The sequence below is a fragment of the Juglans regia genome, chromosome 1 (assembly GCF_001411555.2).
Source record: "Juglans regia cultivar Chandler chromosome 1, Walnut 2.0, whole genome shotgun sequence".
Taxonomy (NCBI): domain Eukaryota; kingdom Viridiplantae; phylum Streptophyta; class Magnoliopsida; order Fagales; family Juglandaceae; genus Juglans; species Juglans regia.
Window position 1 is genome coordinate 31,746,639 of NC_049901.1, and position 26,991 is coordinate 31,773,629.

Genomic DNA, 26,991 nt, shown 5'->3' on the forward strand with positions numbered 1-26,991 from the left:
CAAAATTATTAGGAGTTGCATGAAATTTTGGGTTGGTTCGCATAGATGCAAGCTGGTACTTACGGGCTTGGGTACCATAACACGAGTTTAACACATCTTATGGGTTGCTTTTTTTTACGGTCATGGAAGGATCCAAAAATCACGTCTCAAGTAATTCAGCAAATCTCACCATATCACAATCACATGATTCTAGGCAATCCCTTGATTATAGCCTATAGCATAGATGGATAGTCTGACTCTGTTGTAAATCATCTAGCTGTCAAATTGTACATAATATTATATAAATACAATATGCGTGCCACCAAGTAAAGTGCGGTGGTTTTTGTCTTTACCTTTTCATGGTATCAGAGAGCCTTTTTTGGACTTACCTCCTTCGATCCAATGGCCTCTGACACCCCTTCCTCCACCTTTTCTTTCAACACTATGGTCCACCTCCTAACCATCAAATTATCATCCTCCAACTACCTTCTTTGGCATAGTCAAGTTTTACCTTTGCTTCAATGTCAGAACCTTCTTAGTTATGTGGATGGCTCTCTCTGATCTCCACCTACTACCATTGGGTAGGATGCCTCTGCCACTGTAAATCCAAAATTTGCTTAATGGCAGCAAACAGATCAACTGATCATGAGTCTTATTTTTGCTTCGCTGACGGAAGAGGCTCTGTCCACGGTTGTTGGCTTGACTTCTTCGCATGTTGTCTGGTCTAATTTGGAGAACAACTTCAGCAATCGTTCCAAATCATGAGAACTTCGCTTTAAAGATGAGCTACAACAATTGAAGAAAGCTGATAAAAGTGTTGCTAAGTTCTCTCATGAATTTAAATCTTTTTGTGACCAGCTTGCTGCCATGGGTTGTCCGATTGATGACCTTGACAAAATTCACTGGTATTTATGTGGACTTGGCTATGCCTTCTCTGCTTTCTCTACTACTCAGTTATCTATTACTCCTCTTCCTTCATTTGCTGATGTTGTTCCCCAAGCAGAGATCTACTACTACTGCTTTTACTGCCTCTCGCAGTGACAAATTCAAATATGCTTCTGGCCGTGGTAACGGCCGCAACTCCCGTGGTGGACATGGACGAGGAGGCGGTCGCTCTCAACGTCACTGCCCCATCCGTTGCCAGATTTGTCGTGAAGAAGGGCACTATGCCACTTTCTGTCATGAGCGCTACTTCCGCTCCTCCAACGCTTCAAATGCTGCCAACCTGGTGGAAGCTTTCACCTCTTGTTCTTTGAATGACACTCAGGACTCCGACTGGTATACGGACACCGGTGCCACGGCGCACATGACTCATGACGTTGCTCAATTGGACAATGCTGACACGTACTCTGGTAAGGACTGTGTTATTGTAGGTAATGGTGCCTCTCTCCCTATATCCCACACTGGTACCACCTCCCCCACCTCTTCTCTTACTTTAAAAGAGGTTTTAGTTGTGCCTGGCCTCACCAAAAATCTGATCTCCATTAGTAAACTTACGTCAGATTTTCCTTTCTCCATTACTTTCACTAATGATCATTTTATCATACAGAATCAAGTCACAAGAAGGGTGGTGGCACCCGAAAAATGTGAGAATGGACTCTATGTGCTTGAGCGTGGACATCGTTCTTTAGTTTCTGTTTTTTCCAATAATTGCCCTCGATCCTCTTTTGATGTTTGGCATGCTCAGCTGGGCCATGTGTCCTATTCTATTATTTCTCTTTTGAATAAAAATCATCATTTATCTGTGACTTCTTTGCTTCCTAATCCTTCTGTTTGTTCTAGCTGTCAAATTGCAAAAAAGTCACTGACTTCCCTTACAACCAAATGAAAAACATGCTTCTCATGTGTTGGCTCTTATTCACTGTGATTTATGGGGTCCATCCCCTGTCAATTCCATCTCAGGTTTTAAATATTATGTGATATTTGTTGATGATTATTCTCGCTTTACATGGCTCTACCCTTTGAAATTAAAATCTGATTTATTTAGAACCTTTATTCAATTTCAAAAGCTTGTAGAAAATCAATTTTCCATTAAAATCAAAATATCTCAAAGTGATGGAGGCACTGAGTTTACCAATCACACTTTTCGAGATCACTTAATCAACTCCGGGATTCGTCATCAAATGTCATGTCCTCACACACCATCTCAAAATGGTCGTGCTGAGCGCAAACATCGTCACATAACTGAAACTGGTTTAGCGATGCTTTTTCACTCACATGTTCCACTCAAATTTTGGGTCGATGCTTTCAGCACTGCCACTTTCATGATTAACCAGTTACCCACGCCCACTCTTGATGGACTATCTCCATATGAAATTCTATATGGTAAGACTCCAACTTATTCCAATTTTCATCCCTTTGGTTGTCTTGTATTTCCCTATTTACGCGATTATGCTACTCACAAACTTGCCCCTCGCAGTTGTTCATGTGTTTTTCTTGGTTACAGTGTGTCTCATCATGGATTTCGTTGCCTTGATCAATCTACTAATCAAGTTTTTATCTCCATGCATGATATTTTTTATGAACTTAATTATCCTTTCAAGGGGAATCCATGTTCTGGGCCCTTACCTAATTCTCCCATTAGTGCATTTCTTGAGCCCACTACTAGCTCAGAGGCTCCATTATCATCACAACCCAGTTCATTACCGCTTCCATGTGGACCTTGTTTAACTGACAACTCCATTAGTCTTGTGCCCTCTTCTGTTTTGCAAGATATTTCTATTGAGCTGCCTGAGTCTTCTAATGGATTTACTTCCTTGCCTACTGATCCCGCTCCCACTGCAGAAGTCTCCTCCACACTAGCATTGGGCCCCCCGCCTCTTCTTGGCACTCACCCGATGTAAACTCGGGCCAAGTCAAGAATCTTCAAGCCCAACCAAAGTTCTTATTTAAGTCAAGTTCCCAACTCTGGCCTATTACATTCTTTGCTCACTATGCTGAACCCAAAGGCTTTAAGTCCGCTGCAAAACATCCAGGTTGGATTGCTGCCATGGATGAAGAGATTCGAGCTCTTCAAATGAATCATACATGGGATCTAGTTCCGAGACCACCCAATAAAAATGTTGTGGGCTCTAAATGGGTCTTCCGTATTAAATATTTATCTGATGGCACCGTGGACCATCTCAAAGCTCGTCTTGTTGCAAAGGGGTAAACTTAACAACCGGGTCTTGATTTCCATAACACTTTCAGCCCTGTTGTGAAGGCTTCTACCATTCGGGTCGTCCTCTCATTGGCTGTTTCTAATAATTGGCCTCTTCGCCAACTCGATGTCAAGAATGCCTTTCTCAATGGTTTTTTGCAGGAAGAAGTCTATATGGACCAGCCACCCAGCTATGTTGATTCCAAAAATCCTACATATGTATGTCGGCTTCGCCAAGCTCTCTATGGACTCAAGCAAGCCCCACGTGCTTGGCTTCATCGGTTCAGCTCCTTTCTCTTGGTTATGGGTTTTACTTGTAATCGTGCCGACTCATCTTTATTTGTGCTCTCCAGAGGTGCTGATTTAATTTATTTATTACTCTATGTTGATGATATTGTGCTCACTAGCAACAACTCATCTCTCCTTGATGGTTTCATTGGCAAATTGACCCATGAATTTGCAACCAAGGATCTCGGGTCCTTGAACTATTTTCTAGGTCTAGAAGCCCATCGAACCTTTGCTGGCCTTTTTCTCAGTCAAGCCAAGTACGCCCATGAAATACTCCTACGTGCCCAGCTACTTGATTCCAAATCGGTCAATACTCCAATGGTGGTCGCTCATCATCTATCGGCTGCTGGTCCCGATTTTGAGGATCCTTCTCTCTACCGATCACCACTTGTTGGAGCTCTTCAATATCTCACTATCACTCGTCCAGACATTGCTCATGTCGTCACTGCCGTTAGTCAGTACATGCATAAACCATTTGTCTCTAATTTTCAAGCAATTAAGCGAATTCTTCACTATGTTGAAGGAACTCTTCGGTTTGGACTGGTCTTTACTCCATCTGCTTCTCGAGAGATCCTTGCTTATTCTGACGCCGATTGGGCTGGGTGTCTCGACACATGTCGATCAATCTCTGGCTATGCAATTTACTTGGGTGATAATCTTGTGTCTTGGATCTCTAAAAAGCAACCGACAGTGTCTTGCTCCAGTTGTGAATCGGAATATCGGGCATTAGCTCTCACAACCGCTGAAGTTATACATGATCTTCATGTGCCTACGGTCTCTTCTCCGGTAATGCTTTGTGATAATCAAAGTTCCATTTTTCTTGTTGTTAATCCGGTTTCTCACAAACGTTCTAAGCACATTGATTTGGATTATCATTTTGTGAGAGAACTGGTGGCTTCTGGAGAGCTGCACATTCGTTATGTCCCTACTAATTTCCAAGTTGCAGATGTGTTCACAAAGAGCCTCGGGCAAACTTGCCTTCATTTTTTTGCGATCCAAGCTACACGTCTAAGATTCTCACCATATCACAATCACATGATTCTAGGCAATCCCTTGATTATAGCCTATAGCATAGATGGATAGTCTGACTCTATTGTAAATCATCTAGCTGTCAAATTGTACATAATATTATATAAATACAATACGCATGCCACCAAGTAAAGTGCAGTGGTTTTTGTCTTTACCTTTTCACTTTTGAAGAAAAGTACATATGGGCTCTATGGCCCGTCTATAAGGTGCATATTTACATGTTTAAGTTTATGTCTTGTAACATGATTTAACTGAGGAAATGGTCATGGTTTGTTATATGTCATGTCCTTAAAAGTTTATTTATTTACGGGTATACAAGGTTATGGGTCACGGTTACTAGTTCGCATGCATTATGCGTGTTCGCAAGGATTACACGAGTTTGCACGGGTTATATGAGATTGATATGGCATGTATGATGGGTTAATGTGTCATGGGCTTGTAGATGTGATTTCGGTTAAAGATACAATTTTAGGGTTTAATGAAATTACGGGTCATGTTCGAAGTATATGGTTCAAAAGTTACGTTACAGTTTGAAGAGTTTTAGGTTAATAAGTTGTATATGGTTAAATTTGTGGGCTTAGTGTTGAAAGAAAAGTGATGACAATTAGTTTATATATGTTCAGAGTTGATGTTAGGAATATTTTATGTTACTAAGTCGATATTTAAGGATTTACGGGTATTATTACCTTTAGGATTGACTACAAATTAAAGAAAAGAACATATATAGGTTAATATAAGTTTGACATAGAGTGTAACCCCGAGTTAATTGTACGTAATAACTAGAGTATTTTATTGTGGAGTTCCAGCTTTTAGAGGTTTTGGTATATGGGGATTTAGAGTGGGTAGAGACAACGGTGAGTTAGAGACTAGCTTTGAAGCCCAAGGAAAGACCCAAACTCTCATGGAAGCTCAAAACGAGACCCAAACAGTGACCTGCCCAAAAGACCTTACCCAGTTGCTAGGATAAACACATACTAGCGTGACGTACGGAATAGATAATGCCACAAGTCCAGCCAACTTAACATCCTATAAATACCTCTCTTTCTCCTTCACAAATCACTTTCCAAGTTCTCAGCAATTTCACATCCTCTTCTTCTTCACATTCTCTTTCCCTTTCCGTCTTTGTGATATTGAGATTCGTGAATCTTAGCTCAACCTCACGAGGAAGAACAACATTTCTAGGATGTGGGAGTTGTGCCAAGTCACGGTTTTTAGACGCTGCTAGAACCTCGTTCATACGACGCTCATAGACCACTATTAAGGGTCGTTGACCACCACTTGAACTGTAATGCCCCGGTCCCGCACAGGTTGGAGAATTACTTCCTAACACTTAAACTCACCTTTCAACAATATAAAAAATAGACTCCAAATTCCCAATATCATATAGAAATTTTGATTCAAGCCACTATACTTAAATCATCTCACCCAAAGCCTCAAAATCTTGATCCTCAGCTGAACCATCAAAATATCTGAAAAATATTATGGAGATAAGGGATGAGTTATCAACAACTCAGTAAGCAGAGAGCATATACTAGCATGTAAACATGAGCATTTATAAAGTTCGATATGCAGAACAAGACATTTACTTTCAGAATGCAGAAACAACATATTTTCTTTCAGAATGTATAAACAAAACTTGTTACAAAACATCGAAGAAAAATTTTCAGAAAAACAAACTTGTTCCTAAAAAGAAAGTCCTTTGGCATATCCAAACTAAAACATTATATTCATATCATCTCATAGCATCGCATCGGGACAAATACCATGTTTAACTCCCGTGGTAGGGTTATAAACCACCATTATACCCGTTGCTGGGCCGTATACCATGTTTCACCCCCGTGGTAGGGTTATAAACCACCATTATACCCGTGGCTGGGCCGTATACCATGTTTCACCCCCGTGGTAAGGTTATAAACCACCATTATACCCGTGGCTGGGCCGTATACCATGTTTCACCCCTGTGGTAGAGTTATAAACCACCATTATACCCGTGGCTGGGCCATATACCATGTTTCACCCCCGTGGTAAGGTTATAAACCACCATTATACCCGTGGTTGGGCTTAACAGAAACAGAATGAAACATCATCAGAACCAGATCACATTCAAATACAGAATCAGAACTTCATGCCAAGGTTTTCAGATGACACATCATATCAAAGCAAAATACTAAATAGCTTCAGATCATTTCACATATTCGAAATAAACAGAATCCAAAACATCTTCATTTATTCATAGCAAAAACTTTTAGATTTTCATATTCGCTCCTTTTGCATAGTTCAGAAACAGAATGCGCAAAATTAGCTCATGTCTACACCAGTCATGACAGAAAATACTTGTTCTTATATAGAGTTTATGCATATGCAAAACAAACATTTGAGGTCCTTTCATATTTCTTTTCAAACAAACATGCATATTTTCAAAGTCAACCTCATTTCATTTCTTTTATGCAAAACTAGTATATGAACCCCGCTTACATGGACAACTTAGCTTTTCAGAATTTTCCTCAAAAATGTCGAGTCGACTATAAATCGTCACCTATAAAAATAATCACATAATTTCCATAAGTTTTCAATCAATTACGGATTTCGATATTTAAGCCTAAGTTTCTAAAATAACCTATTTTAATTTCTCAAAACTTAAAACCCTCATAATCCCAAAATATACCATCACTTCCTAAAAATTACCAATATCCACCATGACCAACGTCAAACTCAAAACACCAATATTTAAACCCAAAATAGCCAACAAATTTCATAGCATAAACCAATCACACAAACAACTCCATCATCCAATCCAACCGACCCCTTTACTCCTCGGACTCAGTCCGGCACAACCAACCAATTAACAGTAAATATGAGTTAGCGCAGAAATACATTTAAATCTCAAAAGTTCTTTAGGAAAATACTTACAATGCTATAATATAATTTTTGAAAGATCACGGAAGTGCTAGAAGCGGCAACACAATAACAAAACAGTACCAAATGCACTGTGGTCGTGGGTCTCAAAAACTCACTTTTGAACAGTGACAAACCAAGACCCAAGATTGCTAGGGTAGGGCTTAGGGATGTCAGTGAAACTAGTGATGGTGGTGGTTGGCCGTGGGTGGCAGCGTGGGCGGCAGTTGAAGGCCAAAATGCTCAAATCAGAGATGGAGATAGATGGGCTTCACCGGTGACAGATCGGAGCCAAGGATGGGTGCATTAGGTAGCTAGGAGGTCGAGGATGAAGTGGTTAAGAAATGGTGGCCGGAGGTGGAGTGACGGCGGCGCGTGAGCGAAGAGAAGGCCGCGGCTTTAAGCTGCTTGTGGAGGAGAACAGCGGCGAGTTAGGGGCTGAGATTGGAGGGTGGTGGTCGCCAGCCGATGGGGAAGTGAATGGGCTAGGCGGTGACGGTCACGGCGGCACGCGGCAGTGGCTGGGTGGAGAGGAGAAAAGCACACAGGGAGCGAGAGGGAGGGGGCATCGCGCGGGAAAGCAGGGGAGAAGAAAAAAAATGAGGAGAAAATAAAAAGAGGAAGAAAAGAAAAAGAGGAAAAGAAAAAGTGAGGGAAAGAAATGAGATCCAATCCTCACATCTTGGGTCACAAAAATGATCCAACGGAAACGACTTCAAAACAAGTAAAATAAAATAATTCAAACGTAGTGATTAAAATGAAAATAAATAATTAAACCCAACAATAAATTAATTTAAAATAAAGAGAAATTTAAATGCATAACAATTATTAATATTAAGGAAACATCTCAAATTTAATTTTCACAAATTAAAAAAATCATAAAAATAAACCCACTAAAATCTGAAAATTTAAAACAAGAGAATCAATTTTTAAATTAATAACAAATAATCCTTCAACTAAAAATACACTAAAATACGGGGTGTTACAGGACCAACCAAACAAGGAAACGAAGGAAGAAAGACCATAACCCCCTACAATCATGCACACTATCGTTAGTAAGTTTCTGGTAACCTTTCAGAAACTTATATTCTTTCCTTTTACATACAAACCTGTAGATAGGCTTAAGGACCTAGGGTCAAGAGGTCGATAGAAGTGTGAAACAGGAAAAGCTGGTGTAAGGGGTAAGGATAAGGGCAGCGTTATAAGGATAGGCAACCTAGGCTTAGAGAAATGTAAGTATCGGGTTTTGGGTGAGTGAAAAGATAGGTGAAGAAGGCGAGGAAAGAGTTAGACAACGAAAGGTGAGGAAAGATTCAATTAAAGGAGAGACAAAAGTATTAGGCGAGCAATGTGTGCAGGGTGAGGAAAGGGTAATGACCAAGGAACTTAGGTATCTTGAGACACTATCTTAAGCATGTTGTGAGGACCTCGCTTGTTCGAAGGTAGGAACTCCCCGTGAGTGGGAAAACACGACCGGAAGAGAGACAAAATTAAAGGCAATACTAAAGTGCTGGCGGGCAAATAAGAACCAGAACTAAGCGAGTTGGAACACCAAGAGAGCAATTGGAAGGCATGCAAAGTCATAGGATGGGGAGAGCGAATGAGTAAGTCAAACGTCACCATGGACGAGCAACAAACAAGGTGACCAAGGAGATGACTGTTCTACGTCAGATGAGTGAAGGTGTAAGACCCAGCCCACTACCAGGCCCAAGCCCGTGGAAAACGCTTCCAGAGTTCACGTCGCTTGGGTTCACGCCATATTTCCTCTTTCATGCACGTCCATCCGTTCCTCCTCTTTAGGTTTTATCTGTTTTCCATTTATAGTCTATATATATGTTATGCTTTTCTCAACCCTAAATTCATTGCCGCTGCCCTCTCATTCATGCCTTAGCCATCCAAACGCTTCTGAACATCCACTCCCCTCTGTGAACCTTAGTCCAAAACCGCACCACCACGCAACAAGCCATCGTGTCTTCGTAAAACACCAAACCGAAGGGCTCGGTTTGCACCTAGTAAACCGCCACCCCAAACCATTCGGTCATCACTCTCCACTGTGAAACTCAGTCCAAACCTCACCACCATGCCCAGCCACGTGGAGCTGCCACCCAACGCCCGTAGCCTTTGTTGCAAGCCCCAAAATACTCTATTTTAGTTGTCTAAAACAGAGCAGCGTCCAAGCCACTACAGTCACTCTCCATCGAGAGCTCCACCGCGTTGTGCCCCCACAGAAACTGTTGGCGAGGACTTCCCATCACCCCAGTCCGCCGCACACTGCCTCAGTCCCCCGGTAAGCTCACACCATTTCTAGTTGGTTGGTTCTTCCCACTCGATCTCTCCCTCATTTTTCTCTCACCGTGCGTCTCTCTCTCACTCTCACCATCCAGTGTAGGTAACCCCACCGCCGTACACCTCCGTTGCACTCCAGTCGCACCACCGCAGCTCCTCCAGCTAGCCCACCACGCTTTGCCCCTCCACTCATACACACGGTTTGGTCGTAGCTCCTACGTTTCCTCTATTTGCTTCCTTGTCATTTTGTTAACTTTAAATTGATGTGTATATATATATATATATATATATGTTTATATAGATATTCAAAAGCCCTTGTATAGTCGGTCTAATAAAAAAAAAGTTTCATTATTATCTACAAGTTACAAGTTTCATCACTGTGTTTTAAACCTTTAATATGTATTTGTAAATTCTAAGTTTCCATATTTACAAAAATGATTTTTGGTAAGTTAAAATTTATTTTTAGTAAAGCTTCTTTTAAAGGAAAACGATAACATGGTAATTTATTATGATCTAGTTTATTAAATAATTGTTGTTATATAATTTAAAATATTTTGGTGTGATTATTCTATTTAGTATTAAATTTGATATTTTGATTCTTCAATAGTAAATAAGTTAGAATTTAATATTTTAGTCAAAGGTCAAGTTGGATACTGAAGGGTTTGAGAAGTGATGATATTTTAGAGATTGGAAATTTAAGTTTTTGAGGAATTAAAATTGGTTATTCCAATATTTTTAGACTTAAATATTGAAGTACGTGATCGACTGAAAATTTACGAAAATTATGTGATTATTTTTATAGGTGACGATTTATAGTCAACTCGACATTTTTTTAAAAAACTCTGAAAAAGCTAAGTCGTCCAAGTAAGCAGGGTTCCTATGCTAGATTTGCATAAAAAGAAATGAACTGAGGTTAGTTTCTAAAAAAATGTGCGTGTTGTTTTAAAAAATAAAAAGTGAAAAACAACCTCAGTATACATTTTGCATTCACTCATGAGATACGTATGAAAGAGGACAAAAATGTTTTTACATTAAATATGTAGACATGAGCAATATTTGACATGTTTCTAAAATGTGCAAAAGAGCGAATACGATATCTGTGAATTTTTGTACATAAGATATGAAAATGATTTGGGTTTGTTTTATGATCAAATGGAAATGATATGAATATGTTTCGCACCTGCTTTGATATGATATGGATATGATAAACCTTTAGCAAACTTATCTGTTCTGAATCTGATTCTGAATATGGTTCTGATATGATGATACTGGTTCATGTGATATGATTGGTACCAACATGATATGATATGATATGAGTGCACCCACTTTGAAAATAAAGTGGTCTTTTTACGTGTTCTTTCATGTGTGCACACTCGGGACTCCGAGATTGAAAAAATGGAAGTTCACCATATGACACTGCCTGGTTTGGCCACTGGGGATAGCACAACCCTACCACAGGGGTTAAACATGGTATATGATATGATACGATATAATATGATAAGATGAAGATGTTCAGTTATGTTATGCCAAAGCGTTTTTTTTAATATGAAACGGATCTTTAAATATGAATAATTGATTTTGAGTATGAAAAAATTGAAAAGTCACTCTGATTTTCTGATAACACGTTTTCCTGAGATCTGCATATAAAAATAAAATGTTTTGTTTCTGCATACTGAACTTTCTGAAAATGCTCATGTTTACATACTAGTATATATTCTCTGTTTACTAAGTTGTTAATAACTCACCCCTTATCTTCTTATATTTTCAGATGACATTGATTGCCCAGCTGGGGGTCAGGATTAGAAATTGGAGCTTGTCTAGATATGGATAGAAGGTCGAGTTCCATTATTAGTAAAAGGGTATAACTTGAGTAATTGAAGTACTTTGAGTGAACCTATTGAGATTTAAAGATGTATCGTTTTGTTTTATTGAGATTATTGGAAAATTGTGGACCCCTTTGATTTATGTTATTTTGTAATGACGACTTATGGAGTTTTTTTTGTGGGTATTTGGATAATATGAGATTGTGTGCTATTTATGAAATCTTTAGAGTTTTAGGTGCTCGGAGAGACAAGTTGGTAAGTGACATGTAGTAATTCTCCGACCCTTCCGGGTATAGGGCATTACATAAGGGCACGCTAATGATAACCAAGGTGGGAAAATCTGGAAGAAACAAAGATATTCAGACGAGCAATAGGTAAGCAACTACACGAGCGAGCAATGCGTATCACGAAAGTAGTTCAGGGCGAGTAACAGATACTGTAGTGCGAGAACTGGAGTACCCATAGATAGCATAAGAGTGCTCAAAAAGTAGTGGATAACTTAACATTTCATGTACTCCAATGATGACGTTCCTACCAGAACACGCATGGGAGAAGAGGAGTACGGACTTGAATACCATGCGTCTGACCCCGCAACTGAGCTTAACGCCATGTGGGCGATTTTCATAAGCGGCAGGCAGAGCTTCTATTTCCAAGGCAAACTGCAGAGATGTGCAAGACTTTTTCACTCAATCAATTAAACCCCTACCAAGCTTCAATCCAGCGTACACTTAGACGATCGAGATTCGCAAACTTTATCAAGCAATCAGAGACGAGGGTTGTTAGACCTGTAATGGATAGTGTGGAGCCCCCAGCCCCCAATTTGTTCATTATGAGGAAACGTGGTGCTCGGGATGCTAGACCACATCCCTTACATTTGTGGAAATCTTGTGTGCTCGTGTGCCCAACACGTGTGTATTGAAGTCATAACGGAATACGTAAAGGGTATTAGCCGGAGATTAACACTAGTTGCGATGACCAACAGAAAATTAGATCAAACGTACTTGCAAAGTACTAAAGACCATTGATCTAATAGGAAGTCAAAGGAAAAACATGGATTAAACTAGTTCACAAACTTTCTTTTATGGCAAATCATCTTCATAGGAATTCGAGGCATTAAATAATTTTTAGAAGAACTTAGAATCATAATTTGCCTAATTGGATGATACCATTGTCTTCGTTAGAATTTTTATAAATTCTTTGTCCAATAGAAATTTTTGAAGTGATGTGGCACCAAGTTGGGCAATGAGCATGTGACACATGGCATGTAGGATTGCCAAGTCACCATTCAGGTTCTTACCCCCCAATGGACTCCACGCACATGAGACATGGAGCTCGGCCAACACACTCACATTTTTGCTTTATAAACAACACATTTTTCATCATCAAGCACACAATTGTCACAAGCCATACTACACTTGTCAATAAAGCTTGAGAAAAGAGAGGGAAGGGGCGATAATACCAACCACGAACCCTCATTGTGCCTTCATTTCCGTCTTCTTCAAGTGAGATGCTTCTTGTGTTTCTCTCATTTCACTCACACAAACACCTAAACACCAATTTAGCTAGTAAAACCGATTGAGAGAAAAATCAAGGTTGGAGTATGTTGGTAGTGGGTAAATCCCATGACCAAGTTGTGTCCACATGGGTGGAGAAGTTATTTATTAACTCCCCACTATCACAACTTTAGGGAAGTTAATTAACTTCCATGTGTGAAAACTCTTTAAATAAGAATCTATGTACATTAAATGTGGTGAGTGAAAAAGTCTAGTAAAAAGATTAAATCTCTCTCTTCATTTTCCTGGAGAAACTATCTAGATCTCTTGATCTTGAAGTGTGAAATCTTCTAGAAGACTCTGGTAGCCTACTAAGCGACGTAGAAGTGCAAACAATAAAGTGACATGGGTTGTAAAACGAGTAAAGATCCAACCTTGTGAGAATTTCGCTCCTTGAGGTAATTCGATTTAACCTTATTTAACATTGGTATCAAAGCCAATGTTGCTTGTTTTCGCCCATATGAATAAGATTACAAATTTTTTGATACTTTGGAATGAGTTTAAAAGCATGTAATTGATGATATGCCATGATTATTTGTGTTTCAGATCTTTCATTAGAGGCTACGGTATGACATGTTTAAGATTGAATTATCTGCATGAAAACAATCCTTATAATGTCATAAAGATGTCTCTTAATTTTGGTGAAATTTCGTTGCATATAAAAGAAGAAATCCGAAACCCTAATTTTAGAGTTCATGTTTAGACCGTGACTTTGAGTCATTTTTTAACCAAAAAAATCTTATTTTTTGGATATAAGTTTGTATGGTTAGAAAGATGGGTTCATAAGCTTTACTTTGACATATCATATGTTTAATTTGGACTTAGTATAAGTAAGTTATGAAAGATCTAAAATAGGTGGTTGAAAAAAAATAAAAAAAAATAAAAAAAACAGAATTTTAAGTTGAGGAAGAAGACGTTGAACAGTGTTTTTGATCCAGTCTCACTCTCAATAAAAGAGAGTGTAGTCCACCCTTCCACTTGGCCCCATTATTAGTCACTTTACCGACACACATACACATTAAGATGACTAAACTTTGAGTTTAGAAGTCTAAAAACACCGTGAGCAGAGGAAGGGATGTACACTCTTTGTTGCGGCAAGTGAAGCAGAGACAGCCTCTAGAGCAAAAACAAAGCCCACACGTGTACGAAGGCTTTCATCGCCATTTTTTACACATGCAGCACATGTAATCATGTGTTGGTGTCTAAAGTTAATTCATATATTTTTTTTGTTAAAACAGAGAGCCAAAAAAAAAATAGGACCTTTATCATATTTCCTCGAGTCCAAATTTTAGGTATTATGTGATATTTCATAGATTAGTTGCGGATGCATCTATTGAATCATTATTAAATGCATATCCATATTGAATGTCCCTAGAATTCATGATCTATCAAACATTTCTCATTAGTTGAGAATTTGAATTCTCTATCCATTGAACCATCAAGTATACTATTATGATTGAATGTTTGAGTTCATTGATATTTTTTATAAAAATGGATAAAGTTGACATTGGTAATTTGTTGGGCTCATGTATAATGTATGTATATATTTTTATGTGAATGGATAAGATGTAACTTATGTATATCGATGACGTGGCATCCCTATTTATTTATTATTTTCCTTGAAGATTTGTTGTAGGATTTGCTTTGGAAATGTAATATTGTGAATGTACTTTTGTTATTGAGGCCATGTAAAGAGATGTGTTTCACGTCTATTGATGTACTTTAAGGTCACCTTAACATGACGCACCAAATTACCAATGAGACTTCTGGTGGAGCCTATGCGCTATGTGTTTAGCGCAATAATTGTTGATTTTCCATATTTGATGAATGAATTATATGTGTATGAGTTTTGAGTTTGGTTTAAAAAAAAACCCTTCCATAAATTTAATTCAAAATTAATTAGATATGGTATTTGGACTAATATAGTGGGAGATGATTACTAGCTTTTTGCGAAATTTTTTATCTCACTATGTAGGAAGGAATTTCATGGTCTAGTTAGATTTTAGAATAAAATTAAATGCATGCTAATGTCAATCTTGCGCAATGAATGTAGTGATAACGGCCACTAAAAATGTAGTTGCTGACCTTACTAAAAGAGAGAAACTAGATGGAACCAACTATGACATGTGGCATAGAAAAATCCAATATTTGCTTAATGAACAAGAGGTCCTCAAAAATCTGTCTCACCTTATGATACAACCTGAAGAAGGAAATACTTCCCAATATCGTCGTGATATGGAAGCCTATCAGGCTTGAGTAAAAAAAGATCGGTGCGCGCGCTTTATCATGCTTAGCAGCATGCACAATGAACTTATTGGGGAGTTTGAGAACTGCCCAACTACCCAAGATATGTGGAATCAGCTGAAAATTGTTTATGGGGGGACATCAGTTACTAGACTTCGTGCTCTCACTTTGAGGTTTAAGCAGTATGTTATGGACCCTAAATATACCATGACTGAACATTTGAGGTCCATGTCTGCCTCGTGATCTAAATGCTATTGGCAATAATCTCACTAATGAACAACAAGTTACCATTGTGATATGATCTTAACCCTAGTCAATATAGGGGCAAATGAAACTTGTTTTGACACATTGAGAATATTAAGACTTTCGATAATATATCTCGCCATTTGGAGTTAGAGGCGGAGTGCATAGATGCACACTTTAATACTCTTCTTATTGCCCAAGCAGGAAAGTGCAAGGCATTCAAGCCTAAGAGCAAGCAACATGGGAGATCTGCTGGAGTGGCAAATATTCTTAGGCCAAGAAATGGAAAATTAGCAAAATGCCGCAGAGGCAAGTGTGCTAGCAAGGACAAGTCCAAGTTGAAGTGCTATAACTGTGGAAACGTTGGACACTTTACTCGTGAGTGCACAAAGGCAAAGAAGGTATCCACTAAACACAACTCTCTCATTACTTATATTTATTCACATATTTTGTTGCTCACTCAATCCCTGAATGAATTGTAGATACAAAAGCAGCCAAACATGTAACTCGAAATCAAGTTGGGTTCATAGATTATAAAAGAATACCCGTTGGCATATAGTACGTTATATTGGGTAACGAAACTTGAGAAGAAGTGCTTGGAGTTGGCACCTACCAACTCAAGATGCGTCTGGGGCACTTTTCACTTTAACGGCCCTCAGCTGGACTATTTGGATAGGGCTTTATATGGACATGATTTTCTTTCGAATGGTTTCTTTATGTTGAATTTAGATAATTCCTCATTTTCATTTATGGCTTCAAATGATGATGATGTTGTTTCTAATTCATTGAAATGGCATGCTAGACTAGGCCACGTAAGAAAAGATAGAATGGCTAGACTAGCTAGAAAATGTCTATTGGGGTCTCTTACTAATATCATCCTACCTGTGTGTGAGCCTTGTTTAGCTGGTAAGGCTTGTAGGAAGCCTTTTGGAAAAGCTCCTAGGGCATCTTATCCTTTAGAGCTAGTTCATTTTGATATTTGTGGACCTATGAATGTAAAGGCACGCCAGAGCGCCTTTTATTTTCTCACATTTATAGACGACTACTCACGTTTCAGTCATTTCTATCTGATTTCTCATCACTTTGAAGTATTAGACTGCTTCAAGAGCTTTGTGACTATGGTTGAAAATCAGAAAAAAAGAAATTTCAAAATTCTACGAACTGATCGTGGTCAAAGTACTTGTCTAAAGAGTTTTAGGGACCATGTGAGCAAAAAGGGATACGCAAGCAATTGACAATTCCTAACACACCACAACAAAATGGTGTTGCGGAAATGAGAAATCGTACCTTATTGGAAATGGTTCGATCAATGATGGCGCAAGCTGACCTGCCAATATCTTTTTAGGGGAATGCTCTTCTAGCTTCTGACTACATTTTGAATCGTATGTCTTCTAAGTCCGTTCCTTCAACCCCATATGAATTATGGAATAATGCAAAACTAAATTTGGAACATTTGCGTCATTGGGGTTATGCAGGTTATGTTCACACCACTTCCCATAAATATGGGAAACTTGGCCCTAGAGCAAATAAGTATATCTTTAAAAGATATTCAGAGAGCTCAAAGGGCTATGTAATGTTTGGTAAACATCCTACTGGAAGGATGATAGAAATAGAGTCACGTGATGTCACATTTATCGAGAGTGATTTTTCCAATATTGGTGAATCAAAGAATGATCTTATACTTTTTGAGTTGCAAGAACTTGAGAGAGTTAGACCATCTTTTGGTGAGGGTGGAGAATTATCACATCCTAGAATTGTAAAAGATAATGGGAGTGACTTGCCTCCTAGTTGGAGCATACCACTAGAAAGTAACTCACAAGAGTCTCAGTTACGTAGAAGCAAACAGGAACCATTCCTCGTCGTCATTTTGAGATTGAAGAGGAATATTTCATGTGTGCTCAGTGTGACTTCGATGAACCTTCTTCTTATGAAGAAGCACTAAGTTCGCCTACTTCAAATAAATGGTTGGCTACTATGTGAAATGAGATAAGTTCTATGGCAAAGAATCAAGTTTGGGAGTTAGTTGATCTTCTACCTGGGCGTAAATCTATTGGAAACAAATGGGTTTTAAAAATTAAGCGTCAGGTAGATGGATCAATTGAAAAATATAGTGGCGAAGGGCTATACCCAAAGAGTGAGTATAGCTTATGAAGAAACATTCTCCCATGTAGTAAGATTTGCTTCCATTCACCTTATTCTAGCTATAGTTGCACATCTAGATTTGGAACTTTTCCAAATGGATGTGAAAACTGCATTTCTCAATGGAGAACTAGATGAGGAGATCTATATGGATCAACATGTTGGTTTTGAGGTTGAGGGGCAAGAGCACAAAGTATGCCAACTGAAACATTCTATTTATGGCCTTAAACAATCGTCTAGACAATGGTACTTCAGATTTCATGAGGTCATTACTTCAATTGGCTTTGAAATGCTACAAGAATATCATTGTGTGTATGTCAAACGTACAGGGAAGAGTTTTCTAATTTTATCTTTGTACATGGATGACATCTTATTAACTGGAAATGATATGGAGATAATTGTCGCCACAAAAGAGTGGTTGTCCTCTACTTTTGAGATGAAGGACATGGGTGAAGCAAATTATGTGTTGGAGTTAAAATTTCAATGGATCAATTCAGAAAACTTCTTGGTTTGTCTCAAGAGACTTACATTAAGAAAATTCTAGAACGATTTCATATGCACAACTCCAAGCCCATAGACACTTCAATTGAGAAGGTTATCCTTATGCAAGTGCAATTGAAAGTCTAATGTATGCTATGTTGTGTACACGACTTGACATTTGCTTTGCAATTGGAGTGGGCAATCGTTATCAAAGTAACCTAGGACTTGTTCATTGGCAAGCAGTTAAGAGAATTTTTCGATACTTTCATGGGACAGCAGACCTGGTTCTTTGTTATCAGGGTGGAGACATGAGACCGAATGGTTAAGCGATGTTGATTGGGCTAGTGACAGAGATGAGCGAAAGTCCACGAGGAGTTGCACTTTTATGCTTAGTGGGGGAGCTATTTCTTGATGCAATCATGTATTACTTTGTCCATGATGGAGTTAGAGTACGTTGCTTGTTTAGCAGCTGTACAAGAGGCTATTTGGTTGAGGAGATTTTTTCAGCACCTAAGGTTACGACTCTTGAAGATGAAGCCATTAAGATATACAGTGATAGTATGGCAGTGTAACGCCCGTTCTTGAGATGGGACTTTTTCCAAAATATTTTTATAAAAAGGACGACGGGAATTACCGTCCTGTTTAAAACTTTTCACTTGCATCCCCAGGGTGCGAGACTCCACGTTTATAAATAAAATGTGCTTTGATAATAAAAGAGGGTTACAGCAGAAAACATAAATCTTATAATAAAAAGGCCTCTCGTACGTTTAAAACTCGTGCCTAGACTTCCATGCTCTTCCCCATGGGCCGTGTCCGTCCCGATCGTGCAGTTCCTGTGGGGGAGGGACATGCATAAAAACTAAAATGAGTCGAAGACTCGTAAGCATTACTTCATACGGTTAAAATATAACAACATAGGTTTTCATTCATGCATTCATCATTCGTACATACTATTACGTGCATGCCTACGTGTCTTGTGTGCGTTCGTTTGAAAATGTCACTGGACGGGGCTTTTCTTTCAAAAGGCTTTCCTTTATTTAAAACGTGTCCCCCATCAGTGCCTTCATTTCTTCAAGAGCCGTTGTACGGGGTTTTACTTTAAAAAAGGCTTTCTCATCGTAAAACGTTTCCCCCGTCAGTGCCTTCATTTCTTAAAGAGTCCGTGCTCTTGTGCTCTTGTGCATACATGTGCATTCGTGCATTCGTGCGTGCGTGCGTACATCCATTCTTTCTTATCGCTTTCATAGGCCAATACACACAATTACGCCCCGTGTGTTTGGGGTTAGCGGTCTTCCTTTGGACCCAGATTCCGCCTGTGGCCATGGGTTGGGAACCCCTTTTCATAGGGGGCAGCACTGGGTGCACTTCCAGCACTACTTACCCGGCATTGCAATTTGCCCATTCATCGGTACCCTTTCATTCATGTCATGTGGCCGTTACGTGTCTTCATACATTCATGCTTTCATTTCTTTCTTTCTTTCTTTTCATTCATTCGTTCATGTCAGCTTGAATGAGCTGAATCTTTCATTCAGTTCGTTCTTTCATTTAACAATCCTTTCTTTTTATGAGAAAACATTTCTTTTCGTGAGAAAATATCGTTTGGGGCGTAAGCCCGAAAATGGTATGTTCGTTTTTTTTTTCAATTTCATTTCAGCTCTATCCTCTCTTTAACAGTTCGTTCGTGGAAAACTTCGTTTAAGAACATACATGGGCTTAAGCGTCAGCTTCCGTGGCATCCTATAAGCGTCACCTTGAACGTCGTCAATCATGGCATCCACGAGCGTCACCTCGTGGCGCACATGAGAGCGTCGGTTCGTATGATTCACAAAAGCATCCGCTCTTATACCTTTCATGCATCTTCATCAGTTTATGGATTTTTCTTAGAAAATACATACAATAGATACAGCATATAGTCATCCATTCACATGCGTACAATTAATACTTTGGGTGCATAAAAAGGGGCTGCCAAGGAGGGGCCGTACATACTTATACTTTTGAACATTTAGCATTTTCTTTCTTAAAACGTCTTTAGTCTTTTCGTGAGCATTTTAAAGGAAAAGCGTTTCTTGTATCTTAGATAACTCTAGAAGAGTATGAACGTAACACTTACCTGGACTCCATGCTACTTGCATGTCATTCAATCCTTTCACGTGCTTGTCAGATGGCAACCTACATGCATACACATAACCTTAGCATCATTCTCTATCTAATGCATAAGTAACTTAAACTATAAATAAAACTACGCTATACTTAGAACACTCTCCTTTTATCCCGTGCACTTACGTGCCCTTCACTATGTTAAACCCTTCGAGGACCACTTACGGTCACCACAACTACCAACTCAAAGTCTTGTCTCAAGTGCTCATCCACTAAAGTGAACCCCTTATTCACCTTAGGATTAAGACACTAGGACATTCGTCTTACTCTTCTTACAACCACATTCGACGCATGATTCCGACCGATGGAATCACACATCTCAATCCTAACGATGCATCCGTCACTACCTTCATGCATCTTGGCCCACACTAAATCCTCATTCCCATCCATACAAGGCACATGGCTCTAAGCCAACTCTGAGGCTTAAGCACCGTGCAACTATGCTCATGACAGATTACCCATTACATATGGTGAATCCGTCCGGCACGTGTCTCTCACCATGTTACACAGGTACCTTACCCCTTTATCACCTAAGATCAACGTATATAAAACGTTGATCACCTGCTCGTAGGGACAATGGCCATACTCTGATACCAATCTTCTCTTAACCCGGCTAGCATGACTCTTCACGCTACCCGTCCCTTTTGACAGTTCATCCCAACACTTAACACGACAAGACTCCATTCATAACTACGTTTTATGTCACGTTATATAGCCCGAGATTGCTCCAGAGCTACACTGTGACCTTGTCGTGTTACCTAACATTCTACTACATCAACTCCTGACTCATCACGAGTACGGTTCCTCACGTACACCCATCACATCGTGACATCTAGTCACGTTCCCGTTACGCCATTTCTACACTTTAACACTTCACCCATCATAAGCATGACTTCCAATAACCACGTCATTTCGTGACGTTGCCCAGTCATGCTTCCGCTGCGTACTCTTACACTTATTCCACTACTTCACCCATCACAAGCACGACTGTCAGTAGTCAATGTCACTTCGTGACATTCCTCAGTCATGCTTCCGCTGCGCACTCTTATATTTGCTCTGATACTTCACGCATACTTTTAGCCATAAGTCCATCGCAGTGACACTTGTCACCTCAGACTACAGGCTATGCCATAACTACTTCAGGACACTGTTCCACAGTTCCAGACACTATCCATCACGTTCCATGCCCATCAATCACATAACCATCCTTATCTCTACGACACGCCACACGGAGTGTCGCTGCTACATGGAGTACACTCCACGTATACTCCCTTCATACACACCACATCACCATTATGGCATACCTGCCATATGGTACGTCACTCCATCACATGGAGTACATTCCACTCGTACTCCCTTTACATACGCTCTATCGCCACAATAGCCTACACGCCATATGGGGCATCACCCATCATATGGAGTACATTCCACATGTACTCCATCCATACACACCATATCACCACTATGGCATACCCGCTATATGGTACATCATTATATCACATGGAGTACACTCCCCGTATACTCCCTTCATACACTACGACACATCACCACTATGGCATACTCGCCATATGGTACGTCACCATATCATATGGAGTACACTCCTCGTATATTCCCTTCATACACACCACATCACCATTATGGCATACCTGCCATATGGTACATCACTCCATCACATAGAGTACGTTCCACTCGTTCTCCCTTTACATACACTTCATCACCACTATGGCCTACACACCATATGGTACATCACCATATCATATGGAGTACACTCCTCGTATACTCTCTTCATACATACTACGACACATCACCACTATGGCATACTCGCCATATGGTACGTCACCATATCATATGGAGTACACTCCTCGTATACTCCCTTCATACACATCATGGCATGTCACCATTATGGCGTACCCGCCATATGGTGCATCTCACCATCACATGGAGTACATTCCATTTGTACTCCCTACATATACAACACGCCACATGCACACAGAGTACACTCAGCGTGCATTGTATCCATTCCATATATACCGTGCCACCATTACAGTACATATTCCCCAATCACACTACATGGCACAGTCCACAATTCTTCCCATCTACACCCAACACATCACAATACACTACACGGCACAATGCACCTCCATACAACACAGATAAGCCCAACACTTCACTACACAGAATGTCCAACACTTCATCACACAACACCACATCACGATATCACAACTCCATTAATACTAACAGCACAGTCCACAACCTAGTCAACTAATCAATATCTAACATAATTACGAGTGATAGAGGGTTATACCATCGACGGGATAACCCGTGCGTTGCTTGTTGATCGTCATAGCCGATGATGTGGGAAGAGTCATACGTGGTGGCTAACTCACGTACGGTGATTGTTTAGGCGTTTGGATGGCTAGGTGTGGTCTTGGAAAGACTCGTGATGGCCTTGTGATGATGGCAAGGGGCATAACACGGCGGATCTAGCCATGTACAATGGCGGTCAATCACACGCAGTGACTGTCCATCACGTGCATTGGTTACCCACCACACAAAGTGGTGGTTTGGACCTAGGGCTTGGCTAAGGGAGGTGCGGTGGATCTCGTGGTGGCGTCGAGGTGGCACCACGGTGGCTCACGGTGGCGGATCTGGCCATACCGTGGAGGAGAAGCCATGGGAGAGTGAGAAAGAGTGTGCTCTCGTGGGTGGCAGATCGAGGCCAATGGAGGTCGGGTTGGCTTGGTGGCGACCTGAGGAGGATGGACATGGCGGTCATCAGGCATGGGTGGCAGTGCATGGTGGTGCACGACATGCAACCCGTGCGTGAGAGGGGGAGAAGTCGTGAGATAGAGCAGGGGGGTTTCTGGCCATGGGTCACATGGAGGAGCTCGGGGAGGAGCCATGGTGTTGCTAGGCGACCGTGGGTGATGCGCACGGCGACGCTAGGGGCCGCGCACGGTGAAGCCGTGCGTGGGTCTCCTTGTGCGTGCGTGTGTGCGACGAAGGGGAGGTGGCTGCATAATAGAGGCCAAGCTCACTGGGGAGTGGTGGCCGGTGGTAGAGGAAGCTGCCGAGGGAGTGGTGGCGTTCGAGGGCAGCGCTACGCGCACTAAGCCCATATGGGCTGTGCAGTCCCGAAATGGAGAAAGGGAGAGCGTGAGGGGGAGAGGTCGGCATGGATGGACTCGCCGGAGGGAGAGCAAGCCATTGGTGCCGGCGGTGAGGAAGGGCAACACACGGCGGCGCTAGGCTGAGGCCTTAAGCCATTCGGCGTGGGGTGGGTCTGCGTACAGCGTACGCCGAATGAGAGAGGGAGGAGAGAGAGGGTTACGGGGAAATGAGAGGGAAAGAGAGGGGTCTGGGTATTTAACCCAGTCCTTTCGTCTGGGGATCTACACAACGATCTAATGACGAAGAATTAAAACACTGATTTGAAGATGCGTAAAACATTAACTTAATTAAAAGCACTTAGAGGAATTAAGGTAAATATTATTTTAAACTAACTTTAGTTTATAAAATGATATTTCTTCATCATTAATAAAGTGATGAAGTCTCACTTAACATATTTAAAAGGGTTAAACCATTTATTTAATAAAAGCTTTCAACATAATTTAAATATCATAATATCTTAAATAATTGAAATCATTTTAATAATAATATTAAAATGATTTCCGGCAATTATAATATTTTTGGAGCTCTTCAATAATATTATGATTGTCGTATTTAAGATTAAATATTAATTCAATAATGATGAAAATACTCCTTATAAATATTTCCAGCATATTTAAAACACTGGGCTTGCCCTAGAAGTCACACGATATCTTTCTAGACACGCCATCATGGTTCGGCACGCATGACGCGGCTCGCAGTCGCTAGTGAGAAAGGCAGATGATCACATAATCTCTGCCTTCAGGATTTGCTTACGTCATCAAGGCGAAACATACATCAGAAAGAAAGAAGCGTACGTAAGAAGGAGCTGGGTATTACAGGCAACTTTGGCATATGCCAAAGATCCCAAATACCATAGCAAAACCAAACATATAGACTTTCATTTTCACTATATTCGAGATGTTATTGCGAGAGGTGAGGTGATTCTACAACATATCTCTACTAGCAAGATGGTAGATGATCCTCTTTATTAAGGCTACTAGTAGAAATATTTTCCAAACTCATGTTATGAGTTTGAAACTTCATCGGATTTTATATATGTTGTATTGAGGATACCTAAAACTTTATTGTATATTTAACACTGCTAGTATCTATTGCAGTGAGTTTATTGTATTTATCTCATATTATTAATTAATTGATACTTAATGAAACGCACACATTATAAAGAAGTCACCAAGCAAAGATCAGTCCACTCAAATGGATGATCACCTTGGCACTTAAATAGCAAGCAAGATGAGACAAGTTGATTACTTTGGCACTTGGAAAGCGAGCTAATAAATATCTTAATGTTTTGGAGCATTTAAGATAAATTTAAAGAATGTCGCCTTAACTTGACTAATATGAGACTTATAAAAGTCGTATATGAAGTATTTGCACAACTTCGTGAGCCTAATTAAAGCAGAATATGAGGCCTTAGGCAGGCGCTAGATGAGTGACTATGCTAAGAAACTCAAGTTAGAACGCCTTAGTGGCGACTAGACTAAGATTCCTACGGCGTTTTGAATGTGACAAACCCAATTAAGTGGGATTTTCATCGTAATATACATTTCATATTGTTTGTGTTGTAGATGACCATATGAGGGAGTGATCGGATAGGTCTCTGCTCCATCACCATGTGAGCCCTAATGGATCAATAAATGATCTATTCATATGCCCTTGAATTTGGAACTATGTCATGAAATAAAAACTTGATGTTGCTACTTTAGCATGTTTTCTTAGGGCCATGAATAATACAGTCTCGTGGAGCATGTTTAGGAAAGCAGTATAGTCTAATTGAATTGACATGAGTGTCTAGGAAAAATTATTTGGATTCTTACTTGTTATTTTATGTCTCATAGTCCGGGTGATTGTATCGTTTTGACTCAATATAATCATGAGCATATTATATATGTGAGGTCAAGAACTACTTTGAGTTATAAAATCATGAGGGATGAAGGACACTTGACTTAGTGAGATCAAATAATCTGAGGCATATACGAGATATAATGAGTGATGTACTATGTTAGTATGATAGTGAATTAATATAATACTCCTACCATTTGCCTTCTCGTCAAGTTGCACGGTTCATTTTCTGTATGAGGAATAATTGATTGAGAGATCAGGAGGAAATTGTTAATGGATATAGCACCCATAGTGGACAAGTGGGAGATGTTGGTAGTGGGTAAATCCCATGACCAAGTTGTGTCCACATGGGTGGAGAAGTTATTTATTAACTCCCCACCACTACCACAACTTTAGTGAAGTTAATTAACTTCCAAATGTTAAAAATCTTTAAATAAAAGTCTACTTACATTAAATGGGGTGAGTAAAAAAGTCTAGCAAAAAGATTAAAAAAAAAAAAACTCTCCTCTCTCTCTTCATTTCCCTAGAGAAACCATCTATATATCTTAATCTTGAAGCGTGAGATTTTCTATGAGACTCTAGTAGCCTCCTAAGCACATAGAAGTACAAACAACAAAGTGACGTGGGTTGTAAGATGAGTAAAGATTCGACCTTGTGGGAATTCTACACCTTGAGGTAATTCGATTTTACCTTATTTAACAGAGTTGGACTTCAATCCACAGCAACTCTTGCTTTGGTGGCTGGATGAATATGGATTGAAGGTAAAAATGATTTGAGGTTCCAGTGGCACAGGACCTTGATCGACCAAGCGAGGATTTATCTTTCACCTTTTGGTTTTCAACTTTTGAAATGGTTAGTAAATTTCAAACATGGTTTCTTGAAGAGATTTGTTGGAAGTTTAGTCCATCCATGACAATGTAGGTTTCGTTTTAAGCTTCATTTATGATTTTGATGATATCTCGTATTTCTTTACTGGTAAATGGTGAGTTTATGAAAAAATGATGGATTTAGTTTATGTTTTAAGCTTATAACATGTTTATGTTGATGGTTGTGCAAATAGTACATAGGTTTATGTTGATGAAAGCTTATATGCAACAAAGATGTTTAGAACATGTCTTGGTTAAGATTTTGAGTTCTATATGGTATTCCACTTGTGTAACCGTAGGATATATGAGGGAGGGTTGGATTCAAAATTCATTCAAACTCATCGCATCCTATCATTACAACTTTCACGAACTTTCATACAAAATACAATAAACAATTCAACTTTTCAAATCTTAAAACAAAAATAATATTCTAACAATATTTTATTCAACTCTTAACTTTTATCCCGTTTCATCTCAACTCATTATCCAAATCTCTTCATGTCATAGAATTTCTAAAACATGACCTTTGTTTAAGTTTTATTGAAAATCTTGGATCACTTTAAAGATTTAGGTGTCAAATACACATTATTAGCAAGGCATTAAGCTTAAACTCTGGGATTGGTACCTTTTATGCACAAAGATATGTTTAGATGCTTGTTTCTTCATTAATAATATTGCAATTTTGTGTGCATCCAATTATAATGTGCTTTTAGGAAGATTACGCTCTTAGGACTAGATCGGATCGGTTCACTATATTATATATTTTAAATTAATTTTTGTAATATTATTTATAATATTTTTTATATTATATAAAAATTATATATATAATATATATAATAATAATATAAATTATAATTATA

General features: G+C 39.5%; 1 protein-coding gene across 1 annotated transcript; it reads left to right on the forward strand.

Moving 5' to 3' along the window:
* Positions 1-7,674: 7,674 nt before the first annotated feature.
* On the forward strand, positions 7,675-17,421 carry LOC118348693. Its single transcript, XM_035690814.1, has 3 exons — positions 7,675-7,828; positions 15,684-15,880; positions 16,825-17,421. Exons 1-3 carry the CDS (start codon positions 7,675-7,677, stop codon positions 17,419-17,421), a joined length of 948 nt encoding a protein of 315 aa, XP_035546707.1.
* Positions 17,422-26,991: the final 9,570 nt, after the last annotated feature.